Here is a 26,592-nt window from a genome sequence, read left to right as displayed (position 1 = left end):
TTTTATCCGGCACCGACGGGACCGGTGTGGTGCCGGTTTATCAAAAAGTCCAGATTACAGAGAGGTATAGTAAAAGGTACGAGAGCTGCGTACACAGCAACAGATACAAGCATCCTTGTTGCTTAGCAACAGGTGCAGGAACCCCGGCCACAAAATCCAGGCGCCCCTGTTGTTTAGCAACAGGTGCAGGAACCCCGGTTACACAGCCACAGATCCAGGAACTGCCACTAATATGAAGTAAAACTTACCTGAACCTACTCCTGAATTTTGCCGGTTAACAGAGATTTAGGTGCCGGTAAATCGAGAGTTTCCTGTAACTGGTCATTATCAGCTTGCTGCGTGAAAATTGGCTGCCGCGTTTCCTACATTACAACAGTGACTACACTTCATTAACTGTAAAGCGCTTTGGGACGTCCGGTGGTCGTGAAAGGCGCTATAAAAATGCAAGACTTTCTTGCTTTCTTTCGTTCAGGACCACCGGACATCCCAAAGCACTTTACAGCCAATGAAGTGTTGTCACTGTCGTAATGTGGGAAACGCTGCAGCCAATTTGTGCACAGCAAGCTCCCACAAACAGCAATGTGATAATGACCTGGTAATTTGTTTTGATTGAGGGATGAATATTTGCTAAGACACTGAGGATAACTCCCCTGCTCTTCTTCGAAATAATGCCATAGGATGGCACCTCCAACAGTGCAGCCCTCCCTCAGTACTGTACTGGGAGTGTCGGCCTAGATTTTTGTGCTCAAGTCCCACTTCACAACCTTCTGACTCAGAGGCGAGGGTGCTATCAACTGAACCGTGGCTGATTTAGGCCATTTAGCCCCTCGAGCCTGTTCCACCAATCAGTGAGATCATGGTTGATCTGTTACCTAACTCCATATACCCACCTTTGCCACATATCCCTTAATACCTTTGATTAACAGAAATCTATCAATCTCAGATTTAAAATTAACAATTGACCCAGCATCAACTGCCATTGTGAGCGCAGTAGATGCAAGATGTGGCCATTCACCCCCCACACCACCATCCAGAATCCCATACATTCCTTCCGGGTGTGACAGCGATTTAACTATACTTCCTCCAGCCTAGTATTCTCTATTTGCTGCTCACAATGCGGTCTCCTTTATATTGGGGGGACCAAATGTAGATTAGGCGATCACTTTGCTGAACACCTTCATTCTGTTCACAAGCGCGACCCTGAGCTCCCTGTTGCTTGCCACTTTAATTCTCTATCCCACTTCCAGTCTGACTGCTCTGTCTTTGATCTACTACAGTGTTCCAGTGAAGCTCGAGGAACAGCACCTCATCCTTGTACTCGGCACTTTGCAGCTGCGTGGCCTTAAAATTGACTTCAACAACCTCATGCCTTAACTGCAGCTTCCATTCCATCTCTGACAGCAGGTGCTGATAAAGTGTAGGTGTAACAACACTTCCAGGGATAGGGGAGGGAGCAGGTGCATGCTTGGGGTGGGGATCTCCCATCGGTATACTGCTGGTGGGGTCATGTACAGCATGTACAGCAGGCACCTCAAAGCACTGGAGAGGTACCACCAACGCTGCCTCCGCAAGATCCTGCAAATCCATTGGCAGGATAGGCGCACCAACGTCAGTGTTCTCGCTCAGGCCAACATCCCCGGCACCGAAGCTTTGACCAAACTCAATCAGCTCCGATGGATGGGCCACATCGTCCGCATGCCTGATACGAGACTCCCAAAACAAATGCACTACTCGGAGCTCCAGCACGGGCAAGAGAGCCCCAGGTGGGCAGAGGAAACGCTTCAAGGACACCCTCAAAGCCTCCTTGAAAAAGTGTAACATCCCCACTGCCACCTGGGATTCCCTGGCCCAAGACCGCACAAAGTGGAGGAGAAGCATCTGGGAAGGCGCCGAACACCTCGAGTCTCTTTGCCGGGAGCAAGCAGGAAGCCAAGCGCAGGCAGCACAAGGAGCGCATGTCAACCCAAGCACCCCACCCACCCGCCCGCCCCTTCAACCACCGTCTGCCCCACCTGTGACAGAGACTGTACGTCCCGCATTGGACTAATCAGTCACTTGAAAACTCATTTTTAGTGCGGAAGCAAGTCATCCTCGGTTCCGAGGGACTGCCTAAGAAGAAGAAGAAGTACACCCCTGGTATAGACACCTTTTTCTTCCACCAGATGCTTGGGCAGATGGAGCCTGCTCTGCTCTGCTAGGTTTCCATGCTCCCCCTCTCCAACTTAACGAACCTGCTTTAACTATCCACAGATTCTCTGGGTTTCATATATGTCTTTTATATTTTTCAAATTTCGCTCGTCATGCCTCTTTTTGTCTCATGTTATTATCACGTCTGTCAGTCCACTATCTCCTGGTCTTCGCCCAATCACTTGACAGCTCATCTTTTTATTTTCTTGTGTATATATTTTCGTCCCTCTCCTTTCCCTCACTCTGTTGCTGTTCATCTGTAATATTTTCTGGTTCTGATGAATGGTAAGTGCCTGAAACATTAAATTGCTTCCCTCCACAGATGCTGTGCCTGACTTGATGAGTGTTTCCAACATTTTCTGTTTTTGTTTCAAATTTCCAGCATCGACAGTAGTTTTTTTTTTCCAATTCAGAGACTGGCTCCGTTCTTGGGAAGGTTGCGGGGTCAAGCTCCACGCCAGAACCTGAGCACATAACCCAAGCTGACACTTCAGTGCGATATATTTTTGAGGAAATGTATATTGTGGCGAGGTACTGTCTTTCAGATGAGAAGCTATATCAAGAGCCTGTCTGTCTGTCCAGGTGCACATTAAAGCTACTAGTCACAGAAAAACAGGGTGTTCTCTTAATTAATATACTCAGCAGGTCAGGCAGCATCTGTGGAGAGAGAAACAGAGTTAACGTTTCAGGTCGATGACCCTTTGTCAGAACTGGAAAAAAGTTAGAGACATAGAGTTCTCTTAATGTTCTGACCAACATTTCTCCCTCAAAAAAAAGGTCATTTATTCCTAAAGCAAAATACTGCGGAGGCTGGAAATCTGAAACAAAAGCAGTAAATGCTGGAAATACTCAGCAGGTCAGACAGCATCTGTGGAGAGAGAAACAGAGTTAACGTTTCAGGTCGATGACCCTTTGTCAGCCGAAAGGTCTCCACAGATGGTCATTTATTATTTGTGGTACTTTTCTGTGCATAAGTTGGCTGCCATACTTTGGAGGTGCTGAGGATGTGATTAATTACTAAATATAAGTAAGTGTAAGTTTTTCTTTCAACAGTATAAATTTAGGAAGGAAAAAAATCAAAAGCCTAACGTCCATGGACAGTTATAGAGGACCTACACGACAAAGAGCCTTATATGAAAGCACTAACAGCTCTCAAGCTGAAATTTCATTCCTCACCAGCCCCTCTTTGAAACAGAAAACTACAACTCCCGGCAGGCACTGCGGCCACGCACGCAATGGCTGTGTGCATAAGGTCGGCGACGTCAGACGTCGGGGTACGTGCACCTGAGCGGAGTGATGGCGGCTGTGAGAGGTGAGCGGGAGCTTTCGGACGCCGTTGAAAGGAGGGAAATGGCGCCCGTCACCGAGTGGGACTGAGGTGACCACCGGGCAGTGGGTGTGGTGGGGAATCGCCCGGTGTCCGTGGCCGGAGTGACTCGGGGCGGCTGGTGACCTCTTCAAGGGTCGTTGCATTGATGCTGCACCCCTCCCCCCACCAGCAGGCGCAGCCGCAGTGAAACCTCCATCCCATCCCTGCCTGCATACATGCCATTTTGCAATATTAATCTTTTAATATTGCAAAATTTTTAAGGCGTCACTTGCTGGCACTCTCTCCTCTGAGTCAGAAGGTTGTGGGTTCAAGGTCATTTCTCTCAGGCAGTCCCTTGGAACCGAGGATGACTTGCTTCCACACTAAAAATGAGTTCTCAGGTGACTGATGAGTCCAATGTGGGACCTGCAGTCTCTGTCACAGGTGGGGCAGATGGTGGTTGAAGGGGCGGGCGGGGTGCTTGGGTTGACGTACGCTGTTTGCGCTTAGCTTCCACTTGCTCCCGGCGAAGAGACTCGAGGTGTTCGGCGCCTTCCCGGGTGCTTCTCCTCCACTTTGTGCGGTCTTGGGCCAGGGATTCCCAGGTGTCGGTGGGGATGTTACACTTTTTCAAGGAGGCTTTGAGGGTGTCCTTGAAGCGTTTCCTCTGCCCACCTGGAGCTCTCTTGCCATGCCGGAGCTCCGAGTAGAGCGCTTGTTTTGGGAGTCTCGTATCGGGCATGCGGACAATGTGACCCGTCCATCGGAGCTGATCGAGTGTGGTCAGAGCTTCGATGCTGGGGATGTTGGCCTGAGCAAGAACACTGATGTTGGTGCGCCTATCCTGCCAATGGATTTGCAGGATCTTGCGGAGGCAGCGTTGGTGGTACCTCTCCAGTACTTTGAGGTGCCTGCTGTACATGGTCCATGTCTCTGAGGCATACAGCAGGGCGGGTATCACTGCTGCTCTGTAGACCATGAGGTCATAAAGGTAAAAACCAAGCGCTAAGGTTTATTTCTGGAGGGTTTGAATTGAGGCTGGTGAAATGGGCAGATGCGTGGCAGCTGAAATTTAATGCAGAAAAGTGCATTTTGGCAGGAAGGCAATATAAACTAAAGGAGACAATTCTAAAGGGGGTGCATGAACAGAGAGTACCTGGTGTGTACAAATTGGTGAACGTGGCAAGGAAACCTGAGAAAGTGGTTAAGAAAGCCTATGGGATCCTGGGCTTCATAAATAGAGGCATAGAGTACAAAAGTAAGGAAATGATGACGAACTTTATAAAACACTGGTTCGGCCTCAACTGGAGTATTGTGTCCAATTCTGGGCACCGCACTTTAGGAAGGATGTGAAGGCCTTAGAGAGGGTGCAGAAAAGGTTTACGAGAATGATTCCAGGGATGAGGGACTTCAGTTATGCGGAGAAGCTGGGGTTGTTCTCCTTTTAAAGTAGAGACGGTTGAGAGGAGATTTGATAGAGGTGCTCAAAATCATGAGGGGCCTAAATAGAGAGAAACTGTTCCCATTTGGAAGAAGGTTCGAGAACGAGAGGACACAGATTTAGGTGATTGGCAGAAGAACCAACGGCGACATGAGAGAAAACTTTTTTTACACCGCGCGTGGTTATGATCTGTATTGCACTGCCTGAGAGAGTGGTGGAGGCAGATTCAATCGTGGCTTTCAAAAGGGAATTGGATAAATACCTGAAGGAAAAAGATTTGCAGGGCTACGGGGAAAGGGCGGGGGAGTGGGACTAGCTGAAGTGCTCTTGCAGAGAGCCGGCACGGGCTCGATGGGCCAAATGGCGGCCTCCTGTGCTGTAACCATTCTATGAAAAGCAGGGAAGTTATGCTAAACTTGTATTGAACCTTAGATGCAAAAAGCTGGTCACTTACTATTTGTGGTGCTTTGCGGTCCATAAATGGGCTGCCATGTTTGCCAACATAACAAATGTGACACTTCAGAAGTAGCTCATTGGAGGTGCAGTGCCTTTGGAGGTCCTGAGACCACACTTGGAATACTGCGTATAATTCTGGTCACCATATTATTATAAAAAGGATAGCGAGGCACTGGAGAGGGTGCAAAAAAAGATTTACAAAGATGATGCCAGAAATGTGAGGGTGTGGATGAACAGGCTGGGTCTGTTTGGCTGAGGGGTGACCTAATAGAGTTCTTTAAAATGATGACAGGTTTTGATAGAGTATATACAGAAAGAATGTTTCCAATTGTGGGGAAGAGCAAAACTAGAGGCCATCAATATAAGATGGTCACCAAGAAATCCAATAGGGAATTCAGAAGAAACTTCTTTACCCAGAGAGTGGTGAGAATGTGGAACTCGCTCCCACAGGGAGTGGTTGAAGCGAATAGTACAGATGCATTTAAGGGGAGGCTAGACAAGCATATGAGGGAGACGGGAATAGAGGGTTCTGCTGATTAGTGTTAGATGAGGAAAGACGGGAGGAGGCTCGAGTGGGGCATAAACATCAGCGTGGACTGGTTGGGCCGAATGGCCTGTTTCTGTGCCGTATATCCTATGTAATTCTATATACAGGAAACTTTGTGCTATCCGGCACCGACGGGACCGAGCTGTTGCCGTCCCATCAAAACTGCCGGACAAACCAACGCTAATGTTGAAACATACGGAGATTTTGAGCTCCGTATCTGGCAACAAACCCAGCTTCTAAACAGTCGGCCGTACCTTGCAAGCATCTCTGTAGCTTAGCAACAGCTTCAGCGAGCCTGACTGGTGGGGAAAAAAAAGCGATGAAAAGAAAAAAAACGAAAAAAAACCTAACGAAACGGCTCCTGATTTTTGCCGGTGGCTCGAGCATTCCGGATAACACAAAGTTTCCTGTAATGTAATCCCACTCCAGAGACTCGAGCACAAAAATCTAGGCTGACACTCCCAGTGCAGTACTGAGGGAGTGCTGCACTGTCAGAGGTGCCGTCTTTCTGATGAGACGCTAAGTAAGGGGTCGGCCATTTAGGACTGGGATGAGGAGAAATTTTTTCGCTCAGATGGTTGTGAATCTTTGGAATTCTCTACCCCAAAGGGCTGTGGATGCTCAGTCATTGAGCATATTCAAGGCTGCGATTGCTAGATTTTTGGTGTCTACGGGAATCAAGGGATATGGGGATTGGGCGGGAAAGTGGAGTTGAGGTCGAAGATCTGCCGTGATCTTATTGAATGGCGGAGCAGGCTCGAGGGGCTGTATGGCCGACTCCTGCTCCTATGTTCTTAAACCAAGGCTGCATCTGCCCCCTCAGGTGGACATAAAAGATCCCACAGCACTATTTCGAAGTAGAGCAGGGAAGTTCTCCTCGGTGTCTTGACCAATATTTATATCTCTACCGAGATCACGTAAAAAAACGTCAGTATCATATTGTTTGTTGTGGGATCTTGCTGTGTGCAAATTGGCTGCCGCGTTTCCTACATTACAACAGTGTCTACACTTCAAAAAGTATTTCACTGGCTGTAAAGCGCTTTGGGACGTCCTGAGGCCGTGAAAGGCGCTGTATAAATGTAGGTCTTTTTTACTTTGAAGTGACTATCTCAGAGAGCACGCATGCCACCAGAAGATATATTAAAATGCAAAGTAAATCGCTGTTAAGAAATAAAAATGCAACGACTGCAAATCTGAAATTAAAAACAACAGTGTCTGAATAGCGGCAAATAAAGGAGGTAATCTTTAGGGTGTAGATACTTGGTTGGAACTAATTAAAACTTCCTAAAGTTGGACGAATATTCTGCAGTTTTACTTGATTACTTTTGGGAATCGGGGAGAATTTATGCATTTTTTTCCCCAAGAGACTAAAAAGATGGGTTATAGAGTCCATGGTAGGATTGATTGATTGTACACGGTCCACAGAAGGATCTATTTGGCTCCTTGTCACTACATACCTTCTTGTCTGCTTGCCTTTTTTGGAGTGCACTAGTATTTCTGTTTTATTATACATGCGATCAATGGTCTGAATTAACCTGCACAGTGTTTGGTCGCAGCAAGCAAAGATTTGTGGCTTTTTTTTTTGAGCTGGTTACTATATTCCTGGAATAATCAGTGAGAGACGGATCAATAGGTTTCACGTAATTATTCCAAATACAAGGCAGGGACTAACTTCTTGATCTTTTAATGTATGCTACTATGATTAAAATTCAGTGAAACAAGAGTGCACAAAGGCCCAAAGGACCTGATTTATAGGCCGTGAGCGAGCTGGAACCTGATGTCCATCAAGAGACAATGGTATATCAGTCGTGCTTTGTGGCTCGGCAGCGTGCATTCAGTTTATGCCCTATTTGGGTAAATAAAATGAGAGACGGTCTGAAGAATTTTAGATCCATACTGGTGTGCAGATTGTGGACTGGTTTCATTGAAACCAGATAATAGTGAATAATCAGTCAATCATATCCTCTCTGTTAAGTACGACAAAATGGAATTGATGCCATGCATGGTATTTTTATAGAATTGTCATAGAACCATACAGCACAGCAGGAGGCCATTCGGCCCATCGTGCCTGTACCAGCTCTTTATCAATTAGTCCCGCTCCCCCTGCTCTTTCCCATGGCCCTGCCATATTTTCCCCCTTCAAGTATTTATCCAATTCCCTTTTGAAAGTTACCATTGAATCTGCTTCCACCGCCCTTTCAGGCAGCGCGTTCCAGATCATCATAACTCGCTGCGTTTAAAAAAATTTTTTTAAATCGCCTCCTCTCGCTCATCAGTTCTATACTCGCTCATCATGTTGACAGGTCCATCCTTCGAATCTGAATATTTAAACCCACTGAACAGAGAGATTGCAGTGTTAGAATCCTCAGATCCACTAAGGATGTTCTGGAGATTATTACAATGAAGTTTTAATACTGCCCTCCACTTGTTTCCCCTGCCTAATATATTCTTAAGGCTAAAGGGATCAAGGGATATGGGGAGAAGGCAGGGACAGGGTACTGAGTTTGGATGATCAGCCATGATCTCATTGAATGGCGGAACAGGCTCGAGGGGCCGAATGGCCTACTCCTGCTCCTATCTTCTGTGTTTCTATGTTTACATACGTAGAATTACAGCACAGAAACAGGCCATTCGGCCCAACTGGTCTATGGCAGTGTTTATGCTCCACACGAGCCTCCTCGCACCCTACTTCATGTAATCTTAACAGCATCTCCTTCGATTCCTTTCTCCCTCGTGGACCTATCTAGCTTCCCTTTAAATGCATCTATGCTATTCGCCTCCGCTGCTCCATGTGGTAGCAAGCTCCACATTCTAAACATTTAGACGAGTAAACACCAGGAAGCGAACCACGGCCAACGATCTTACGGGATCCAAATTAAAATGAAGCCAATTTAAAATAAAAAATAAAAAAAAGTAGCAAAGTGGATCCGTGGTGTGTGCCAGCTTGTGTTGGCAATGCCCATACACCATTAGCAACCAAATGACCGATGATAAGAAAGAGAAGATTTGTATTCTTCATCTTGCCCGTGCGCAAATTGCATATCAAAATCTGTCAAAGTACAGAACACCGTTAAATCAGCTAATATCAACTGGGGCCGAACACTCGAACTAACGCTGGTAAAAAGAGGATCTTTTGTAACTCGGGTGTCCGGTATCCGTTATAATTCAGTCGTAGCTTGCTATTTTTATTGCGGACCCGTGAGATATTTTCAGCTTTACAGCCAATGCAGTACTTTTGAAGTGTAGTCACTGTTGTAATGTAGGAAACTTGGCAGCCAATTTGTGCACAGCAAAATCCCACAAACAGCAATGTGATAATGACCGGATAATCTGTTTTTTAGTGATGTTGGTTGAAGGATAAATATTGGCCGGGACACTGCTCCTCTTCGAAATAGTGGCCGTGGGATCTTTTACGTCCACCTGAGAGAGCAGACGGGGCCTCGGTTTAACGTCTCGTCTGAAAGACGGCACCTCCACCAGTGCAGCAAAGTGTTTATTGTCGAGGTTTAGCTCCAGGTGCATGGCAGTGTCTTGTCTCGGAAATCATGCCCGCGCAAGGATTGAAGATCGCGTAGCACAAATTAGACCGAGTTGGCACCCTTGCCTCCCGATCCTTCCATTCCAATAAAGCAGGGAAAGTAATGAAGAGAGCGGTCAGGCAGCCTGCCTCCACGGTCCAGCAATAAAGGCAGGTCAACAAGTAGGTGAATTAAAGGAAATAAAAGTGTTCTGGTTTTTAAAAAAAAAAAACCTGCAGTGTGGAAGTTTAGTAAACTTAATAAACAAAGAAGGACTGTATGAGATGTTTCCAGCCCTCTGTACAGTACATAGCGGGCAAAGCCTCGGACATGGGCTATGATACTGTTTGGAAGGAGTCCAGTGGGAATAGGTTTACAATAGACTTGCTGATCGACTCGTGATATAACAAATGAAATACACATGATAGATTAATGAATGGATACCCGGGAGTGATTCCAAGGAGGTAATCTAGTAAAGGAGCTCGGCTCAGATTTTGAATTGTGGAATAACCGATAGCTTGGAGTGATTTTAAGGTGGTAATGTGATTCGAGGGTTCAGTTCATGTCCGAAAGTACTGTACAATAACAAAGGTTGAATAGCTGCTTTTATGCGCCCAGTTGTAACCATGGGTCCCTGGCAGGGATCAGCTCGCTTGTCATAGACCAGGAATTGAATGCTCCAATCTGTATGGTTCACTACCACGTCACATGAATTGAGAAAATTCTCTTTAGAATAGAGGAAACTTAGAGGTGAGCTGATAGAGGTCATTAAAATGAAGGAAAAGAAAAAGACAGACTTGAATTTCTATAGCGCCTTTCACGACCACCGGACGTCCCAAAGCGCTTTATAGCCAGTGAAGTACTTTTTGAAGTGTAGTCACTGTTGTAATGTAGGAAACGCGGCAGCCAATTTGCGCACAGCAAGCTCCCACAAACAGCAATGTGATACTGACCAGATCATCTGGTTTTTATTGATGTTGGTTGAAGGATAAATATTGGCTGCTGTTCTTCAAAATAGTGCTGTGGGATCTTTTACGTCCACCTGAGCGAGCAGACGGGGCCTCGGTTTAACATCTCTCCTGAAAGACGACACCTCTGACAGTGCAGCGCTCCCTCAGCACTGCACTGGAGTGTCGGCCTAGATTTTTGTGCTCAAGCCTCTGGAGTGGTGTTGATTTCTTGCTGGGGTACTTTCTCCAAACGCATATGTACTCCAGTACACTGCGCAAGCCTTGATGTGGGCCTGTTTGATTGCAGAGGGCATCACAATTGTGTCTTTACCCGTCATTGAGATGTGTGGGAGTCACTGGAAGATCATTCCTTCACCCCCGGCCCCAGCACAGCGCTCCGTCTGCTGTTCCTGCTGACATCAGTGAATTGTAATCAAACCCGGGACCTTCCGGTCTGTGTGGCTCAGTACCACATCAGGTAGTGCGTTCACCCACTGAGTCAGCTGGTTGGTTTTCAATCATCGCCTGTGACTCGCAGGTAAGATTGTACTTTTAGAATCACTGCAGGGTGTGTATCCATTTTAATTTTGCTTATGTGCTCCATATTGATGCTCAGTGACCCTCTCGGGTAAAGATTAATAATCGCAACACCATCGCTGCCAACTTCTATCATTAAATAATTCATAATTTATTCCTTTTTCCAGTACAGATTACATCTTGGGGCCACCAGGTCACAGTGACTGAATAAGTCAAAAAAAAATCTGCATTTATTTCCTGGGATTCCAGGGTTTTTACTGTTGTGTGGATATAATATTACAAACATATATTACCAAAAATCTTGTGTAGAACACTCACTTCCTGTCCACGAACCTTACTTCCCGTTACCACTATTTCTGGCCAGGTTTTTGTGTCAACGTTAGCCCTTGTAAATGGCCGTGTCCGCATTTCCCATTCGCTCTGCTGTGTCCGCTGAGGCAGAGAGGCTCCGGCCACTCGGTGGCTCTGTGGAGTGTGTTTCTACAACCTCTTTCCCACCAGCTTGGATATTAGAAAAAACATGCACTTATCAACCAATCGTGGGCAATGCTGCAGGTGATTTACTTGCGAAAGAACAGAAGGGTGAGAAAGACCACCAGTGTTCACCCTATCTACTAGAACAGTGCATAGAAACATAGAAGATAGGAGCCGGGGTAGGCCATTCGGCCCCTTGAGCCTGCTCCGCCATTCAATGAGATCATGGCTGATCATCCAAATTCAGTACCCTGTCCCTGCTTTCTCCCCATATCCCTTGATCCCTTTAGCCTTAAGAAATATATCTAACTCCTTCTTGAATATATTTAATGAATTGGCCTCAACTGTCTTCTGTGGTAGAGAATTCCACAGGTTCACCACTCTCTGGGTGAAGAAATTCCTCCTCATCTCTGTCCTAAATGGTTTACCCCTTATCCTTAGACTGTGACCCCTGGTTCTGGACTCCCCCGCCATCAGGAACATCCTTCCTGCGTCTAGTCCTGTTAGAATTTTATAAGTTTCAATGAGATCCCCTCTCATTCTTCTAAACTCCAGCGAATATAAGCCCAACCGACCCAATCTCTCCTCATACGTCATTCCTGCCATCTCAGGTATCAGTCTGGTGAATCTTCGCTGCACCCCCTCCATGGCAAGAACATCCTTCCTCAGATAAGGCGACCAAAACTGCACACAACTGCACAGTCTTATGCACCTCCCTCCTGGCTTGTCCAATGCAATCTTGTGAACCCGGAGATTTGAAAGATTGGAGCCCAAAGTGGGGAAAAGATTAAACGTCCCGCTTGGCTTGTAGGAATTTTCTAAATATCCTTTTGCTTGTATGGTGTGGATTAGCAGCTTTCTACTACATGGTTGGTCAGAAAGTTAAAACCAAGTGCTGTATCTTTGTTCTAACATGCACCAAATTTGGAAATCAATACATTTTGCGCTGTAATTTGGAGACCGATTGAGATCTTCAATTTTTTGTTTCCCCAGTGTTTCCGCTGAGGTGTGCGGTGCAGCACTACGCCTGGGGGAAGGTTGGCCCGGAGAGTGAGGTGGCAAAGCTCATTTCAAGCGATGATCCCTCGGTAGTCATTGAGCAAGAGAAACCCTACGCTGAGGTATTTTGTTCACTTCTCTTCAAACAAAATCCGAGAGCCTTGTTTTAAGTGGAAGGTGAGCTTTCAAAGGGGGGGGGGGGGTCTCGCTGTCGGGCCACTCATTTTCTTGGGAATGCGTGAACTTTACTTTTCTCCTTCTTCGGCTGCGGTTCCCATAGTACTGGTGCCCCTCTGGCCTCCCATCGGTGCTGCTCTGAGCTGGGCGCCAGTAGGTGTTGAAACCATTCTCTTGCTCTCTGTTTTTCTTTCAGAGGTTGTGCTTGGTCTCTGCCCAGCTCTTCTCATAGGGACTAATGTAAAAAGACTTGGTTTGAGTATAAAACAAGGCTTTAATCAACTGTTTCACAACCATGAGATTCTAGTTACATCACTAGTTCCTGGTTACAGAAACATCCTGAGCAAGCTGGGCCCACGCCCGAGTATTTATACTCCTTGGACGGCGCCACCCGCTGGTCGCCCAGTGTTACTTCGAGTCATTTCTTCATGAATAAGATTCATGACATTGACATTGGATAGATCAGAAGCTTGGGGGGATAGGGCAGGTTGCTAACACGAGCCCGCGTCTCTCTTGTGCTCGTAGCAACTCTTGAAAATAATAAATTAAACAGTTGAATCAGCTTTGCCCTTTTTTTTCGGCTTAGCTTGGCTCAGCACTTTCAGCTGTTTGTGGGTTCAAGTTCCTGAAATTTGAGCACATAATCTAGACTGGTATTTTAGTACTGTTTTGAGGGAGTGCTGCATTGTCAGAGGGTGCCGCCTTTTAGACAAGACAGTAAACAGGCCTGTTCAGGTGGATGTACTGTATGGATGTAATGGCCTTCCTCATCCATATTTGTCCAGTGATCTAGGGGGAGAAATTCGGTATCGCCCCGTTTGGGGCGCCATTATCGGCCGGGCGCAAAGTTTAGCGCCTGGCACTAATTACCGCCTTCGACTGCAAACGTGGCTTCTATCGCCCCTGGAGGTGATTGGAGCGCTAAATCAGGCGCTACACACCTGTCTTAAGGTGCTAACGCCGAGGAGCGAGGTGCTACCTCAGAGCGCTGGTGAAGCTCATGTGATGTCAGTCAGCAATGGAACACAGACACACTGGTGCCGGCCAGTTCTTAAAGGGGAGGGTCGATCTTGCTCTTCATCCACATCCTGCTCATTGCAGCCTTGAATCTCGGCCTGGAGAGACCTGAACATCAATTCTGCTGGAAAGAACAATGGAGAGGACCAGGGAAAGAGCTCAGAGTGCAGCCCCCATAGTCTCTTCTAAATCGATGCAAGGAAGGTCAAATCAAAATGAACCTGCAAAGTGCTGCTCAGTACCCAAAACTCCTTCACACAGCGTTGAATCTCTCCAGAAGTCTCTCTCTCAGAATGCGTGGTGCAAAAATGTCGCCGACAAAAAAAGGCAGGAAGCGGTCACCTTTAAATAGCGCTCCCCCAGTCCCTTCCTGACTGCAAAACGCTCCCCACAACTTGTCGTTGCAGGCGGTAAGGCAGGGGGCGCCACGCAATATCTAGTCCGGGGCGCTACTGGGGTGTTGCACACTCGACTGACGTCACGATCTGCGAGCGCAGGAGATCGTGGCGGTAGTGTTTAGTGCCACCGCAAAATGTCTGGTCAATTTCGTGAGTGGCGCAAACATCGCCGCGCCCGGGCGCTAGTTGCGTTGTGCCCTCTTAGGGCGCTAACGGAAGGCGCAAAGCAACTGAATTTCCCCCCCCTAGTGTCTAGGCCATTCAGCCTAATCTAATTCTTCCTCCTCTCGGAAAGGCTTACCATTCCCAACCTCCCCCCCCCCCCAATAATCCCAGGGTTTTTGCCTCCATGACCCAATCTGGAAGTTTGTTCGATGTGGTGATCGCTTATTGACAAGTACAGAAAAGAAGTGTCCTGTATACTGTAATGACAATTCTGCGCTAAATATTCTGGTGACAGTCGTACCAGCAGCAAACAAATCAGTGTGGTGGTAAATTATACTTTTCTGCGCTGGACATCATTGAGTCACCTACAGTCCAGATGGGGAAGAAGGAGGGCTGATCAATTCAGCTGGCAGTTTAAAAAAAAAAAAAAAGTTCAGGATAACACAAAATTATTCCTGACATATTGCTTTTATTTATGGTGTTACCGTGCTAATGAGCAACACCATAACACAAGAACACTAAAACTGTGTGCAATGTAATTAAGAAAACACATTTTACAAGCTGGCAAAATATATTAGCTAGCTTGGAAAGTGATGCTGTTTTGTTGTGATTTTCCATTAGTTATGGATGGGCACACATCCCAAAGGGGACGCAGTCATCAGCGACAACAGGATTTCCCAGAAGACACTCGGACAGTGGATTGCAGAGCATCCCGAGTGTTTGGGGTCAAAGGTGAAAGACATTTTCCAAGGACAGCTGCCTTTCCTGTTCAAGGTGCTTTCGGTCAACATTTCGCTATCTATTCAAGCTCATCCAAACAAAGTAAGCAAAGAAATGGCTAAGTTAGGACTCTGTGTTCCCCAGTTGACTGGGCAAATAACCACATTTGTTGTGTAGAGTCTACACTTCGTTTGATCTTGGTCATATTTTTTTTTGTACAGTCAATCTAAAATTCTGAACGAAACTGTGCTTTTAAGAGAGGAAAGCTTTGGCCTGGAGAATTGATGTCATTTCGAAAGGTGTTGAGCTGAAATAAGTCCTGTACTTATTCTCTTTGGCAGCGATTTCCACCTGCAAAAATGTTGACCCACTTCCAGATGTCCCTGTCCTGACTTTTAAAGACCGGGGCAGTTACCCAAACAGTGCTATTATTGCAGAATTATATCTTGCTAGTATCCAGCAATTTAAAGAACGTGTTAATGAGTTAACACAGAACTCTCAAGACGTCATGCTTGTTATGCTGAAGAATGTCTGACTGGCTCCAGACTGGCAAAAATGTGATGAATTGTGGTATTCCCCTCATGGGTCCCAGTTTGCTCTCGGGTAACGGTGGAAGTCAGGTCAAACTTCCTACGTTTCACTGCCTGTTCTCCTGGATGCTAAATTGTCATTTTTAAAACTTTGCAGGAGCGCAAACTGCTTAATTTGTAACCCACACAAAAATCAACGGTACAGAGTGAATGAGAATGCATTGGACCAAATTGCATGCCCACATTAATCAAGTGTACATGCAGACTGAGCAACCATGCAGCACCTTTGTGTATATACCCTTCCACTTGGACCGACGAGCGCACGCACCCACTCGTAATGACCAACTGTGCGGATTAGTTAGCTATGCACATGACCCATCTGCGTGTAAAATTAGTCTTTCCAAATACGCCGAAGCAAAGAAAGTGACTCCATTCACAGTCCTTTTTTTGTATACTGATGGCGGCTGGGTGGTGGAGAGAGTTTACACACACTACTTTCACTTCTGACACTTTTAATTCCAGCCAGGTCAAAGGTCTTCTGTCTCTCTGCCAGCTGTAAAGGTCCTAAATGAAGTAACGTTTCAGTAGTTTGAGTCAAAGACGAATACACAGTACAGAACTATCCCTAATTTAACTGATGCAATCTGATTGGCAATTTCACTCGAGGCCATAAATATAACTGGTGTGTATTTACATGGGTGCATTAGGAGGCTGGAGTTAAGGCACTGGGGGAGCATATAAATATAAATCCACTTTAACTATTTATAATAGAATCATAAACGTGTTATTTATACATGTAGCTACGGTTTTGCTAGAAATGGTGAAGCAGAAATCCTCCCACTTTATTGGGGCAGAATGGGCACGGCTTTGCCTCCGCATTGTTGGGACAGAGTGGAGTGAGATTGACCCTAAGTTTTTGCTGTACAGGTTGAGTGTCCCAAATCCGGAGATCCGGACTCTGGGACGATTGGTGGCAGGGGCCCGGAATCCGTAAAATGTTCTGGAATCTGGACACCCTGAGGGAGGCTTACCAAAAACCGGAAATAGCGCCAACCTGAGCTCGGGCGTTTCCCGGACTTCGGACACCAGAAACACATTCCGAAGTCCGGAAAAACCCGAAAACCGGCTCGGCCTCGGTCCCGAGCTTGCCGGATTCGGGACGCTCAACCTGTACTTGACTTGGAAGTTCTTCATCCTGTTCCCTGTCCCAGGGCTGAAGCACAAAAAGTTGCAATAAATTGGAAAAAAATATAATTTTTTTTTACAGAAATCAACACTCAGTGCTGAATTATTATAAAATTTATATGTTCATTTTCTGAACTGTTCAGATGTTAAGGAATAGTCAGCGCTGCATTGTTGATAGCTAAAGGAGTTTGTGTCTTCCAGGAGCTCGCCGTAAAACTCCATGCTCAGTTTCCAGATCGCTATCCAGATAAAAACCACAAACCAGAAATGGCCATAGCACTGACTCCGTTTGAAGGGCTGTGTGGATTCAGACCGGTGGAGGAAATCGTTGGATTTTTGAAAAGTAAGATCATGATCCACCCCTGATGTGTACTGGTAAGAAACCGAGGGAATCTTGATAGTAGATTTACAGATAAAACGCTGCATGCTTTTTCCGTATTCTGAACATATCGACATGTTATGCCCAGGAATCACTGGAGCGGTTTTGATCGTTCAGTCCTCCTGTTAATTTCACTGCGGGTGACCGCTGAGCGATCAGTGTCAGCTGGGCTCATTTGTTAGCACTCACTGAAGGTTCATGGGTTCAAGCCACATTGCAGTCTTGAGCACATCCAGGCTAACACTTCAGTGCAGTAATAAGGGAATGCTGTATTGTTGGATGTGCTGTCCACTTGCCTGCTCAAGTGGACGTAAAAGGTCATATGTCACTATTTGGAAAAAGAGCAAGGAGTGCTCCTAGCGTCCTGGCTAACATTCTTCCCCCAACCAACATCATCAAACAAGTGTTATCTGGCCATTCATTTATATACTGTTCGTGAGACATTGCTGTAAGCAAATTGGTTGCTGAATTTAGAAAAATAGGAGCAGGAGTAGGCCATTCGGCCCTTCGAGCCTGCTTCGCCATTCAGTATGGTCATGGCTGATCCTCTATCTCAATACCATATTCCCGCTCTCTCCCCATACCCCTTGATGCCTTTTGTGTCTGGAAATCTATCGATCTCCTTCTTAAATATATTCAGTGACTTGGCCTCCACAGCCTTCTGTGGTAGAGAATTCCACAGGTTCACCACCCTCTGGGTGAAGAAATTTCTCCTCAGCTCAGTCCTAAATGTCCTACCCTGTATCCTGAGACTGTGACCCCTCGTTCTAGAGCCCCCAGCCAGGGGAAACATGCTCCCTGCATCCAGCCTATCTAGCCCGGTCAGAATTTTATACGTTTCAATGAGATTCCCCTCTCATTCTTCTGAACTCTAGTGAATACAGGCCTAGATGCCCCAATCTCTCCTCACACGACAGTCCTGCCATCAACATTTCCCAATCTATCACCATTTAAATAATACTGAATTTACCTCTAAACAACAGTGACGATCCTTCAAAAGTAATCAGTTCGTTGTAAAGAGCTTTGGGATGGACTGAGGATGTGATGAGGCACTTTATAAATGCAAGTTCTTTCTATTATCACTCATACAGTAATAGCTGGGATATCAATTTATAATTTAATAACAGAAATATTTTCCAAAGTCAATGGCATATCCATTAATGAATCAAACTGAAAAGAATTATTGGTTGAATGTCCTTTGTTTCTTTTTCCCCTCCTGATTTTGTCCTTTCATCTCCCCAGTGCTGAAGTGAGTGACTCGTATGGGAGCAGGGTTCCTCATTCAACTACCATCCTCTAATAGAAAACATAGAAGATAGGAGCAGGAGTAGGCCATTCGGCCCCTCGAGCCTGCTGCGCCATTTAATGAGATCGTGGCTGATCATCCAAATTCAGTACCCTGTCCCTGCTTTCTCCCCATATCCCTTGATCCCTTTAGCCTTAAGAAATATATCTAACTCCTTCTTGAATATATTTAATGAATTGGCCTCAACTGCCTTGTGTGGTAGAGAATTCCACAGGTTCACCACTCTCTGGGTGAAGAAATTCCTCCTCATCTCAGTCCTAAATGGCTTACCCCTTATCCTTAGACTGTGACCCCTGGTTCTGGACTCCCCCGCCATCGGGAACATCCTTCCTGCATCTAGTCTGTCTAGTCCTGTTAGAATTTTATAAGTTTCAATGAGATCCCCTCTCATTCTTCTAAACTCTAGTGAATATAAGCCTAATTGACCCAATCTCTCCTCATACGTCATTCCTGCCATCCCAGGTATCAGTCTGGTGAATCTTCGCTGCGCTTCCTCCATGGCAAGAACATCCTTCCTCAGATAATACCTTGTGCAAGTGGTCATTCTCAAAAACGGAATACGGGCGGTTCAATTGTGTGAGCCCTCCCAGTCAAGCCTGACCCGCCGCTCACCAGACATCTGCACATGTGCATTTGCAGCAATTATCCGTATTAATTAGGAACAGGCACTTTGGACGACACTCTCCCTCCACCGTTCTGATGAAGTGTTACACCCAAAGCATTAGCCTGCCTTTCTCTTCTGGGTGCAAACCGAAACGTGTGTTACCCACGTTTTAGCAACACTCGCTGTTTTGCCCTTTTCATCTCCGAAACGTGTGCTTTGTTGTAGGTGTTCCGGAATTCCACGCGGTGATTGGCGGCGAAGCTGCAGAAATGCTTGAGAATAGCACCGGTGACCCACGCAAGGTATCTGAAGCTTTGAAGAAGTGCTTTACCAGAATGATGAACTGTGAAAAGAAGGCCTTTGTTGATCAGCTGAACATGTTGGTGAAGAGGGTGTTGGAGGAAGGTTTGTGACCATAATCTGACTGAAGAACCATGTTAAAAGTCAAATGCAAATCAGTTTGCACTTACGGAACTATTGTTTGTAGTGAAATATTTCTTAAACATTCTTGCAAGCAAGTTCTATTGGGGAGAAAGCAGGGACAGGATACTGAATTTGAATGATCAGCCATGATCTCATTAAATGGCGGAGCAGGCTCGAGGGGCCGAATGGCCTACTCCTGCTCCTATCTTCTTTGTTTGCCGACAGATGGAACGCTTAAACAAATATTTGCATTTATCTGCCGCATCACAGCTGTCAGAAATGTCTCACTGGCACAAATTACTTGAAGTGCAGTCACTGTTATGCAAGTATGTGTGACGGCCATTTTACCCACACAAGCAGCAATGAGTTGAATGACGTGTCGGTGAGAGAGAGGAATGTTGCCCAGGACACCAGGAGAACTCCCTGCCCTTCAAGTAAATGCCATGGGCTCTTCAGTATCCGCAAGGATGGACTAGGCTTAATGCCTTATCTGCGGAACAACATCTGTGGCAATGCAGCACTCAGTCATGCCTTGGCGTGTCCGCTTAGTCCTGGAATGTGCCTTGAACTCTGAGGTGTTCGGTGCTACCGACTGAGCCAAGCTGACACTTAGTGGCTAAGTAACCAAAAATTAAAATCATAGAATCTCAAAGCACAGAAAGAAGCCATTCGGCCCATTGTGCCTGTGCCGGCTCTTTGAAAGAGCTCTCCAGTTAGTCGCACTCCCCCCTGCTCTTTCCCCATGGCCTGGCAAAAGTTTCCTTTTAAAGTACATTTCCAATTCCCTTTTGCAAGGTACTATTGAATCTGCTTCCACCACTCTTTCAGGCAGCGCATTCCAGATCAGAACCTCTTGGTTCGTAAAAAAGATTCTCCTCATCTCCCCTGGTTTAAAAGCACAGATGCTGGGAAATAAAACACAGGAAAATGCTGTAACTGTACAATAAGTTGATCAGCATGGGAAAGAAAGATGGTTCAGTGTTTCAGGCACCCCCCTTCAATGGAGCTGATAAAGGCTCCCAGCTGAAATACTAACCTACTGACTGCGCCTCAACATTTTTATGTTTTCAGATTTCCAGCATTTGCCACTTTAACTTTTCACCCCCTCGCGTACATTTCTATACATTACTTACCACAGTTTGGAACTAACAGATGCCCCGTGTTCCATAGCTGCCGCAGGCAAGGACACTACGGGAAGTAACGGCGAGCTCTTGCTGCGGTTGCACTCCCAGTTCCCGGGCGACGTTGGGTGTTTCGTCATCTACTTTCTGAACCTGATGAAGCTGCAACCCGGGGAAGCAATGTTTCTGGGAGCCAATGAACCCCACGCATATCTTTATGGAGGTGAGACTTCAAGTCTGCTTATAAAATGACAAGACAGAAATGAGAACTGTCACCATGAACCCGATAATATCTCCTTATTTAAGGAAGTATATGACGTAAGAAAACTACTAGGCACTTGGTCTAAGCGTTAAAGCTTTAATCAACTGTTTTACAACATAGAGGTCTAGTTGTGTCCTTCACTAGTTCCTGTTAAGAATGTCCTGCGCAAGCTGGGCCCGTGCCCGAGTATTTATACTCTCCCTGGACAGCACCACCCGCAGGCCGCTGAAGAGTATTATTTCATAAGTCTTTCTTTCATGAATGACTGATTCATGTCAGGATATACTTGCATTGGAGGCAGTTCAGAGACGATTCACTAGGTTAATTCCAGAGATGATGGGGGGTTGACTTATGAAGAAAGGTTGAGCAGGTTGGGCCTATACTCATTGGAATTTAGAAGAATGAGAGGTGATATTGAAACATATAAGATACTGAGGGGGCTCGACAAGGTAGATGCAGAGAGGATGTTTCCCCTTGTGGGGAAATCTAGAACTCGGGGGCACAGTCTCAGAATTTCTTCTCTGAGGGTCATAAATCTGTGGAATTCTCTGCCCCAGAGAGCCGTGGAGGCTGGGTCATTAAATATATTTAAGGTGGCGATAGACAAATTTTTGCAAGATAAGGGAGTGAAGGATTATGGGGAGCGGGCAGGGAAGTGGCTTTGAGCCCAAGATCAGCCATGACCTTATTGAATGGCGGAGCAGGCTCGAGGGGCCAAGTGGCCTATTCCTGCTCCTATTTCTTATGTTCTTAAAATGTAATGGTTTGGCTGTTCAATTTTTGCATAGCTGCACTGTAGGGTTTTTTTTCACACATTTTGGTAAAAGCATAATTGTGGGTGTTTTGGTCTAATTAAACTGTTAGTTAGTTCATTTCTATGTCCTTCACATTTGGACTGGGCCTGGAGAGAGATTCTGAGTCGTAGGTGTGTGACCAGTGGGAGCAATTAGAAGTGATTGCACAACATTAAAGCACATTAGCTTAAATGCAATATTTTACCTATGCCGTGTTCGTATCATTGTTGACCGAGCAATCAACAATGTTGACACAAAAGCGTGACCAAAAATAGCGACAACAGGTTTGTGAGTCAGAAGTGTGCAAGGCTTTTAATAATTTGCATCGTTGGGAATGATTGCACCGATATCTTTACTATTTCCCCTTCAATCCTGTTTTAAAAGGATATATGGCCAAATCATGCAGTAAAAATGACATTCTAAATCTGGTCTCTGGCCCTGATCTAACTCCGAAATGAAGCAGTGTGATTTCCATCCCCAGGGAGGCTGTATACCTCCAGTGTAGTTTCAGACTGGGTGTAAAAGGCACATAGGAGGTCCCTCCTTTATAAAATGTTATTTTTATATATTTTTTTTGGTTGGCATTTGTGCTGCTTAAATACTTTCAATTTGAGAACCAGTTGGTTTTTTTTTGTATGGTGTTTTGAGTTTATTACTGCATGTTTTTAATGAGCTTACCCAGATTTTTCCTCTGTACCACTTTGAGTTTGCCCCCCCCGACCCGTGCTCACGTGTGAGTAAACACGCATAGAACTGTCGCCTGTTCAGCCAGTGTTTGTAAATGAGGTGCTGCTGACTGCAAATTGATTCTACAGCTATCTGTCTAAGGAGTTAGTCTACATGGTATTAACAACAACTTCTTATATTTATACAGCACCTTTTAATGTAATAAAACGTCCCCAGGCGCTTCACAGGAATGTTATCAAAATTTTTTTTGACACCGAGCCATATAATGAGATGTTGGGGCAGGTGACCAAAAGCTTGGTCAAAGAAGTAGGTTTTAAGGAGCGTCTTGAAGGAGGAGAGAGAGGTGGAGAGGCAGAGAGATTTAGGGAGGGAATTCCAGAGCTTGGGTACTAGGCAGCTGAAGGCACAACCGCCAATGGTGGAGCAATTAAAATCAGGGATGTTCAAAAGGCCAGAATAGGCGGACCGCAGAGGTCTAGGGGGATATGGGGTGGAGGCGATTACAAAGGTAAGGAGGGGCGAGGCCATGGAGGGGATTGAAAACAAGGATGAGAATGTTAAAATCAAGGCGTTGCTTAACTGGGAGCTAATGTAGGTCAGCGAGCACAGCGGAGATGGGTGAGGGGTACTTGGTGCGAGTTAGCACATGGGCAGCAAAGTTTTGGATGACCTCAATTAACTGCTTTTAATGGACATTCATTCCACAAACGTACGACAATATTGGGAGGAAAGGCTCTTCAGTTTTACTGGGTGCTTGCCAGTTCTGCATCTAGCCTCTGGTTCTGCAGTCTAATGAGCTGTTATGATTCTAGTTGCTGTTGAGATATTTAAACGATAGCCTGTGAAATAACTTCGTGCGTGCTGATTAACTTTCTTTTATCTGTTCTAGATTGTATTGAATGTATGGCGTGTTCTGATAACACTGTGCGAGCTGGCCTCACTCCAAAATTCATTGATGTTCACACCCTTTGTGAAATGCTCAGTTACATACCAGCACCAGCAAGTGCGAAGATCTTCCCGTTTGTTCGGGATCCTCGTGATCCGTGTGTTTTTGTGTATGATCCTCCGGTGCCTGATTTCACCGTGATAAAAATAGAGGTACGGCTTAAGCTGTTGTGCAATTGTCACTCCGCGGCTGCCGAATACTTTGGCCTGATGCATCTTTGGGTGCATCTACGTACCAGCTCTGGCATTGCGTAGGGTGAACACACTCTTCTGGTGTTGGGACTACAGAAGGAGATTGTTTAATGACAGTGAGGATGCAATGGAGGAGTCAATGGGTGTTACAGGAAACTTTTTTTTTTTTTTTATCCGGGACCGGCGTGGTGCCGGTTTATCAAAAAGTCCGGATTACAGAGAGGTATAGTAAAAGGTACGAGAGCCCCGTACACAGCAACAAATCCAGGCTTCCCTGTTGCTTAGCAACAGGTGCAGGAACCCCGGCAACAAGATCCAGGCGTCCCTGTTGCTTAGCAACAGGTGCAGGAACCCCGGTTACACAGCCACAGATCCAGGAACGGCCACTAATATGAAGTAAAACTTACCTGAACCTACTCCTGAATTTTGCCGGTTAACAGAGATTTCCGGTTATTTAGGTGCCGGTAAATCGAGAGTTTCCTGTTCATAGAATTTATAGCATAGAAACACATCATTCAGCCTAAAAGGTCCATGCTGGTGTTTATGCTCCACACGAGCCTCCTCCCATTCTCAGTCTCACCCTATCAAGATATCCTTCTATTCCTTTCTCCCTCATGTGTTTATCTAGCTTCCCCTTAAATGCATCTATACTATTCGCCTCAACCACTCCTTGTGGTAGTGAGTTTAACATTCTCTGCGAAAGAATTTTCCCGTGAATTCTTTTAGATTTATTAGTGACTATCTTATATTTATAGCCCCTAGTTTTGGATTCTCCCACAAGTGGAAACATCTCTACACGTTCCCCATTGCACCCCTTCATAATTTTTAAAGACCTCCATCAGATCATCTCTCAGTTTTCTCTTTTCTAGAGAAAAGAGCCCCCGCCTGTTCAGTCTTTCCTGATAGTTAAACCCTCTCAGTTCTGGTACCATCCTTGTAAATCTTATTTGCGCCTTCCCCAGTGCTTCTGTATCCTTGAAATGCTCAACCGGTCAGGCAGCATCTGCAGAGAGAGAAACAGAGTTAACGTTTCAGGTCGATGACCCTTCGTCAGAACTGACCTGAAACGCTAACTCTGTTTCTCTCTCTACAGATGCTGCTTGACCTGAGTATTTCCAGCATTTTCTGTTTTTATTTCCGATTTCCAGCATCCGCAGTATTTTGCTTTTATACTTCTATATCCGTTTTGTAATACAGGAAACTCTTTTTTTTTATCTGGCACCGACGGGACCGGCGTGGTGCTGGTTTATCAAAAAGTCCGGATTACAGAGATTTATAGTTAAAAGGTACGAGAGCTCCGTACACAGCAACAAATCCAGGCTTCCCTGTTGCTTAGCAACAGCTGCAGGAACCCGGCCACAGACCAAGCGTCCCTGTTGCTTAGCAACAAGTGCAGAAACCCCCAATTACACAGCCAAGAATCAAGAAACGGCCACTAATATGTAGAAAAACTTAACTGAACCTACTCCTGAATTTTGCTGGTTAACCCGAGATTTCTGGTTGTTTGGGTGCCGGTAAATCGAGAGTTTCCTGTATGGAGACCAGAACTGTGCACAGCACTTGGAAGTGTGATCTTAGCAAGGTTCGATTATAGGTTATGTAAATGCACTGATCAGTATATACTGAGGAGAGAGCTGAATGTGTCAACTTCCATCTCACCTGAGAACTTTATAATCAAAAATAAAATCTCTTTAACCCAGGTTCCCAGTTCAGTGCAACGATGCACGGTGGCCCCCATTGATTCTGCGAGCATCCTGCTGGTCATTCGGGGCGAGGCCACGGCCACCGCTGCCCCGTCTCAGATCAGCATCCGACGAGGATCCGTGCTGTTCATCGCAGCCAACGAGAGTGTTGACATGTGTATTGACTCGGCGGATGGGCTGCTGCTTTTCAGGGCGTGCTGCATGCTGTAACCTCCCTCGACCTCCACCCCGGCAGTATCCTTGTGATTGAAAATGCACTATTCTGTAGTACTGTAGGCCAGTGGACAGATTGCAAAGGCCCCAGTGCATGTGAACCAGGTTAACCCGGAAGATTCAAAACTTGACACTTTTTATTTAAAAAAAAAAAAAAAAAAAAAATTTTTTTACCGTGACTGCTGCCAACGTCTCTGCGCAGAAATGTTAACTTTGATAATCCTTCAGAAACGCCATAAGCTGATAGAATCGCCAATTCAACTTTTAGTTTTTCTTCTTTTCGGCTCAGTTTCAGCAGCGCATTAATGTTAACTTTCATAAGTCGTTAGAAGCGCGACTTCAGCTTTTAATTTTTCTTTTTCTTTTCCTGACACGGCTCAGTTCGGTATCAGCGGTTTCTCCCGCTCCCCCCGCTCCCTCCCCTTCCTTTCTCACCAACCACTGTGTCTGCGCACGTGCAACTACTTTATTTCGTTGGCCGCAGCCGCTTCCTAAAACTTTCCATTAGTTAGATTATTTTTTCTCTAAGAATATCCATTTCCTGTCACTGTTGTTGTTTGCTTTATTTCAGTCGAGATGATCCGGTGTCTTTTTTTTTGTAGCTTTGTACTGCAGCAACAACAAATTTGTTTTACTTAACTGTTTAGCTCCACACACTCCCACTCCTCAGATCCACGAGGTTGCTGAATTAACAGGGTACAGCCTGGCTGTTCCATGACGCTTACCTCACTTCCCCACTATGATCTGCGGTCAGAGGACATTTAACTTGCTGATGTCCGATGATGGGGGAAAAAAAACCTGTTTGTAAACCGTGTCGATAGAACATTGCTGTTTTGGAAGTCCGAGCCAAAGTTGTTAGATTACTGAGGTAAAGAACAGTGGTCCACCTTCCTAGCATTTAATTTCTGATATCGGGACAGTTGGATAACCGGCAGCTGCTATAAATCCTAGCCATTCTTTAAAACATTTTTAGTGGGAAAAATGAGTCAATTCCCTGTTCTATTTAATTTTTAAAAATTCATTCCTGGGATGTGGGCAAGGCTGGCATTTATTGCCCATCCCTAATCGCCCTTGAGAAGGTGGCGGTGAGCCGCCGCCTTGAACTGCTGCAGTCCGTGTGGTGAAGGTGCTCCCACAGTGCTGTTAGGGAGGAATTCCAGGATTTTGACCCAGCGACGATGAAGGATCGCCGATATAATTCCAAGTCTGGATGGTGTGTGACTTGGAGGGGAACTTAGAGGTGGTGGTGTTCCCATGCATCTGCTGCCCTTGTCCTTCTAGGTGGAAGAGGTCGTGGGTTTGGGAGGTGTGGTATTCGACGAGGATTTCTTCACCAGTCCAGCTGTTACATCA

The 26,592-nt window shown here is 45.8% G+C and overlaps 1 protein-coding gene across 2 annotated transcripts; it reads left to right on the top strand.

Annotated features, from left to right (window-relative positions):
- Positions 1-3,450: 3,450 nt before the first annotated feature.
- Positions 3,451-25,377, top strand: mpi (mannose phosphate isomerase). 2 transcript variants are annotated; one of them, XM_085972310.1, is made up of 8 exons: positions 3,451-3,499; positions 12,413-12,540; positions 14,797-14,997; positions 16,812-16,953; positions 19,125-19,304; positions 20,493-20,666; positions 23,076-23,284; positions 25,024-25,377. In XM_085972310.1, the coding sequence occupies exons 1-8, from the start codon at positions 3,484-3,486 to the stop codon at positions 25,234-25,236; spliced, it is 1,263 nt and encodes a 420-aa protein (XP_085828436.1). In that variant the 5' UTR covers positions 3,451-3,483; the 3' UTR covers positions 25,237-25,377. The 2 variants fall into 2 exon arrangements, with proteins under 2 accessions (XP_085828436.1, XP_085828437.1); XM_085972311.1 differs by having other exon boundaries at positions 3,476-3,565; positions 12,413-12,595.
- The last annotated feature ends 1,215 nt before the right edge of the window (positions 25,378-26,592 follow it).

The sequence above is a fragment of the Somniosus microcephalus genome, chromosome 32 (assembly GCF_052327205.1).
Source record: "Somniosus microcephalus isolate GS21.2 chromosome 32, FLI_Smic_1.0, whole genome shotgun sequence".
NCBI lineage: Eukaryota > Metazoa > Chordata > Chondrichthyes > Squaliformes > Somniosidae > Somniosus > Somniosus microcephalus.
The sequence above is the reverse complement of the archived record's forward strand: the minus strand, read 5'-3'. Positions and strand labels throughout refer to the sequence as shown.

Coding starts and splice junctions, on each gene's coding strand:
- mpi (XM_085972310.1), top strand. Junction 14,998..16,811: donor TTCAAGCTCATCCAAACAAA/GTAAGCAAAGAA, acceptor TGTGTCTTCCAG/GAGCTCGCCGTAAAACTCCA. Junction 20,667..23,075: donor CCACGCATATCTTTATGGAG/GTGAGACTTCAA, acceptor TATCTGTTCTAG/ATTGTATTGAATGTATGGCG.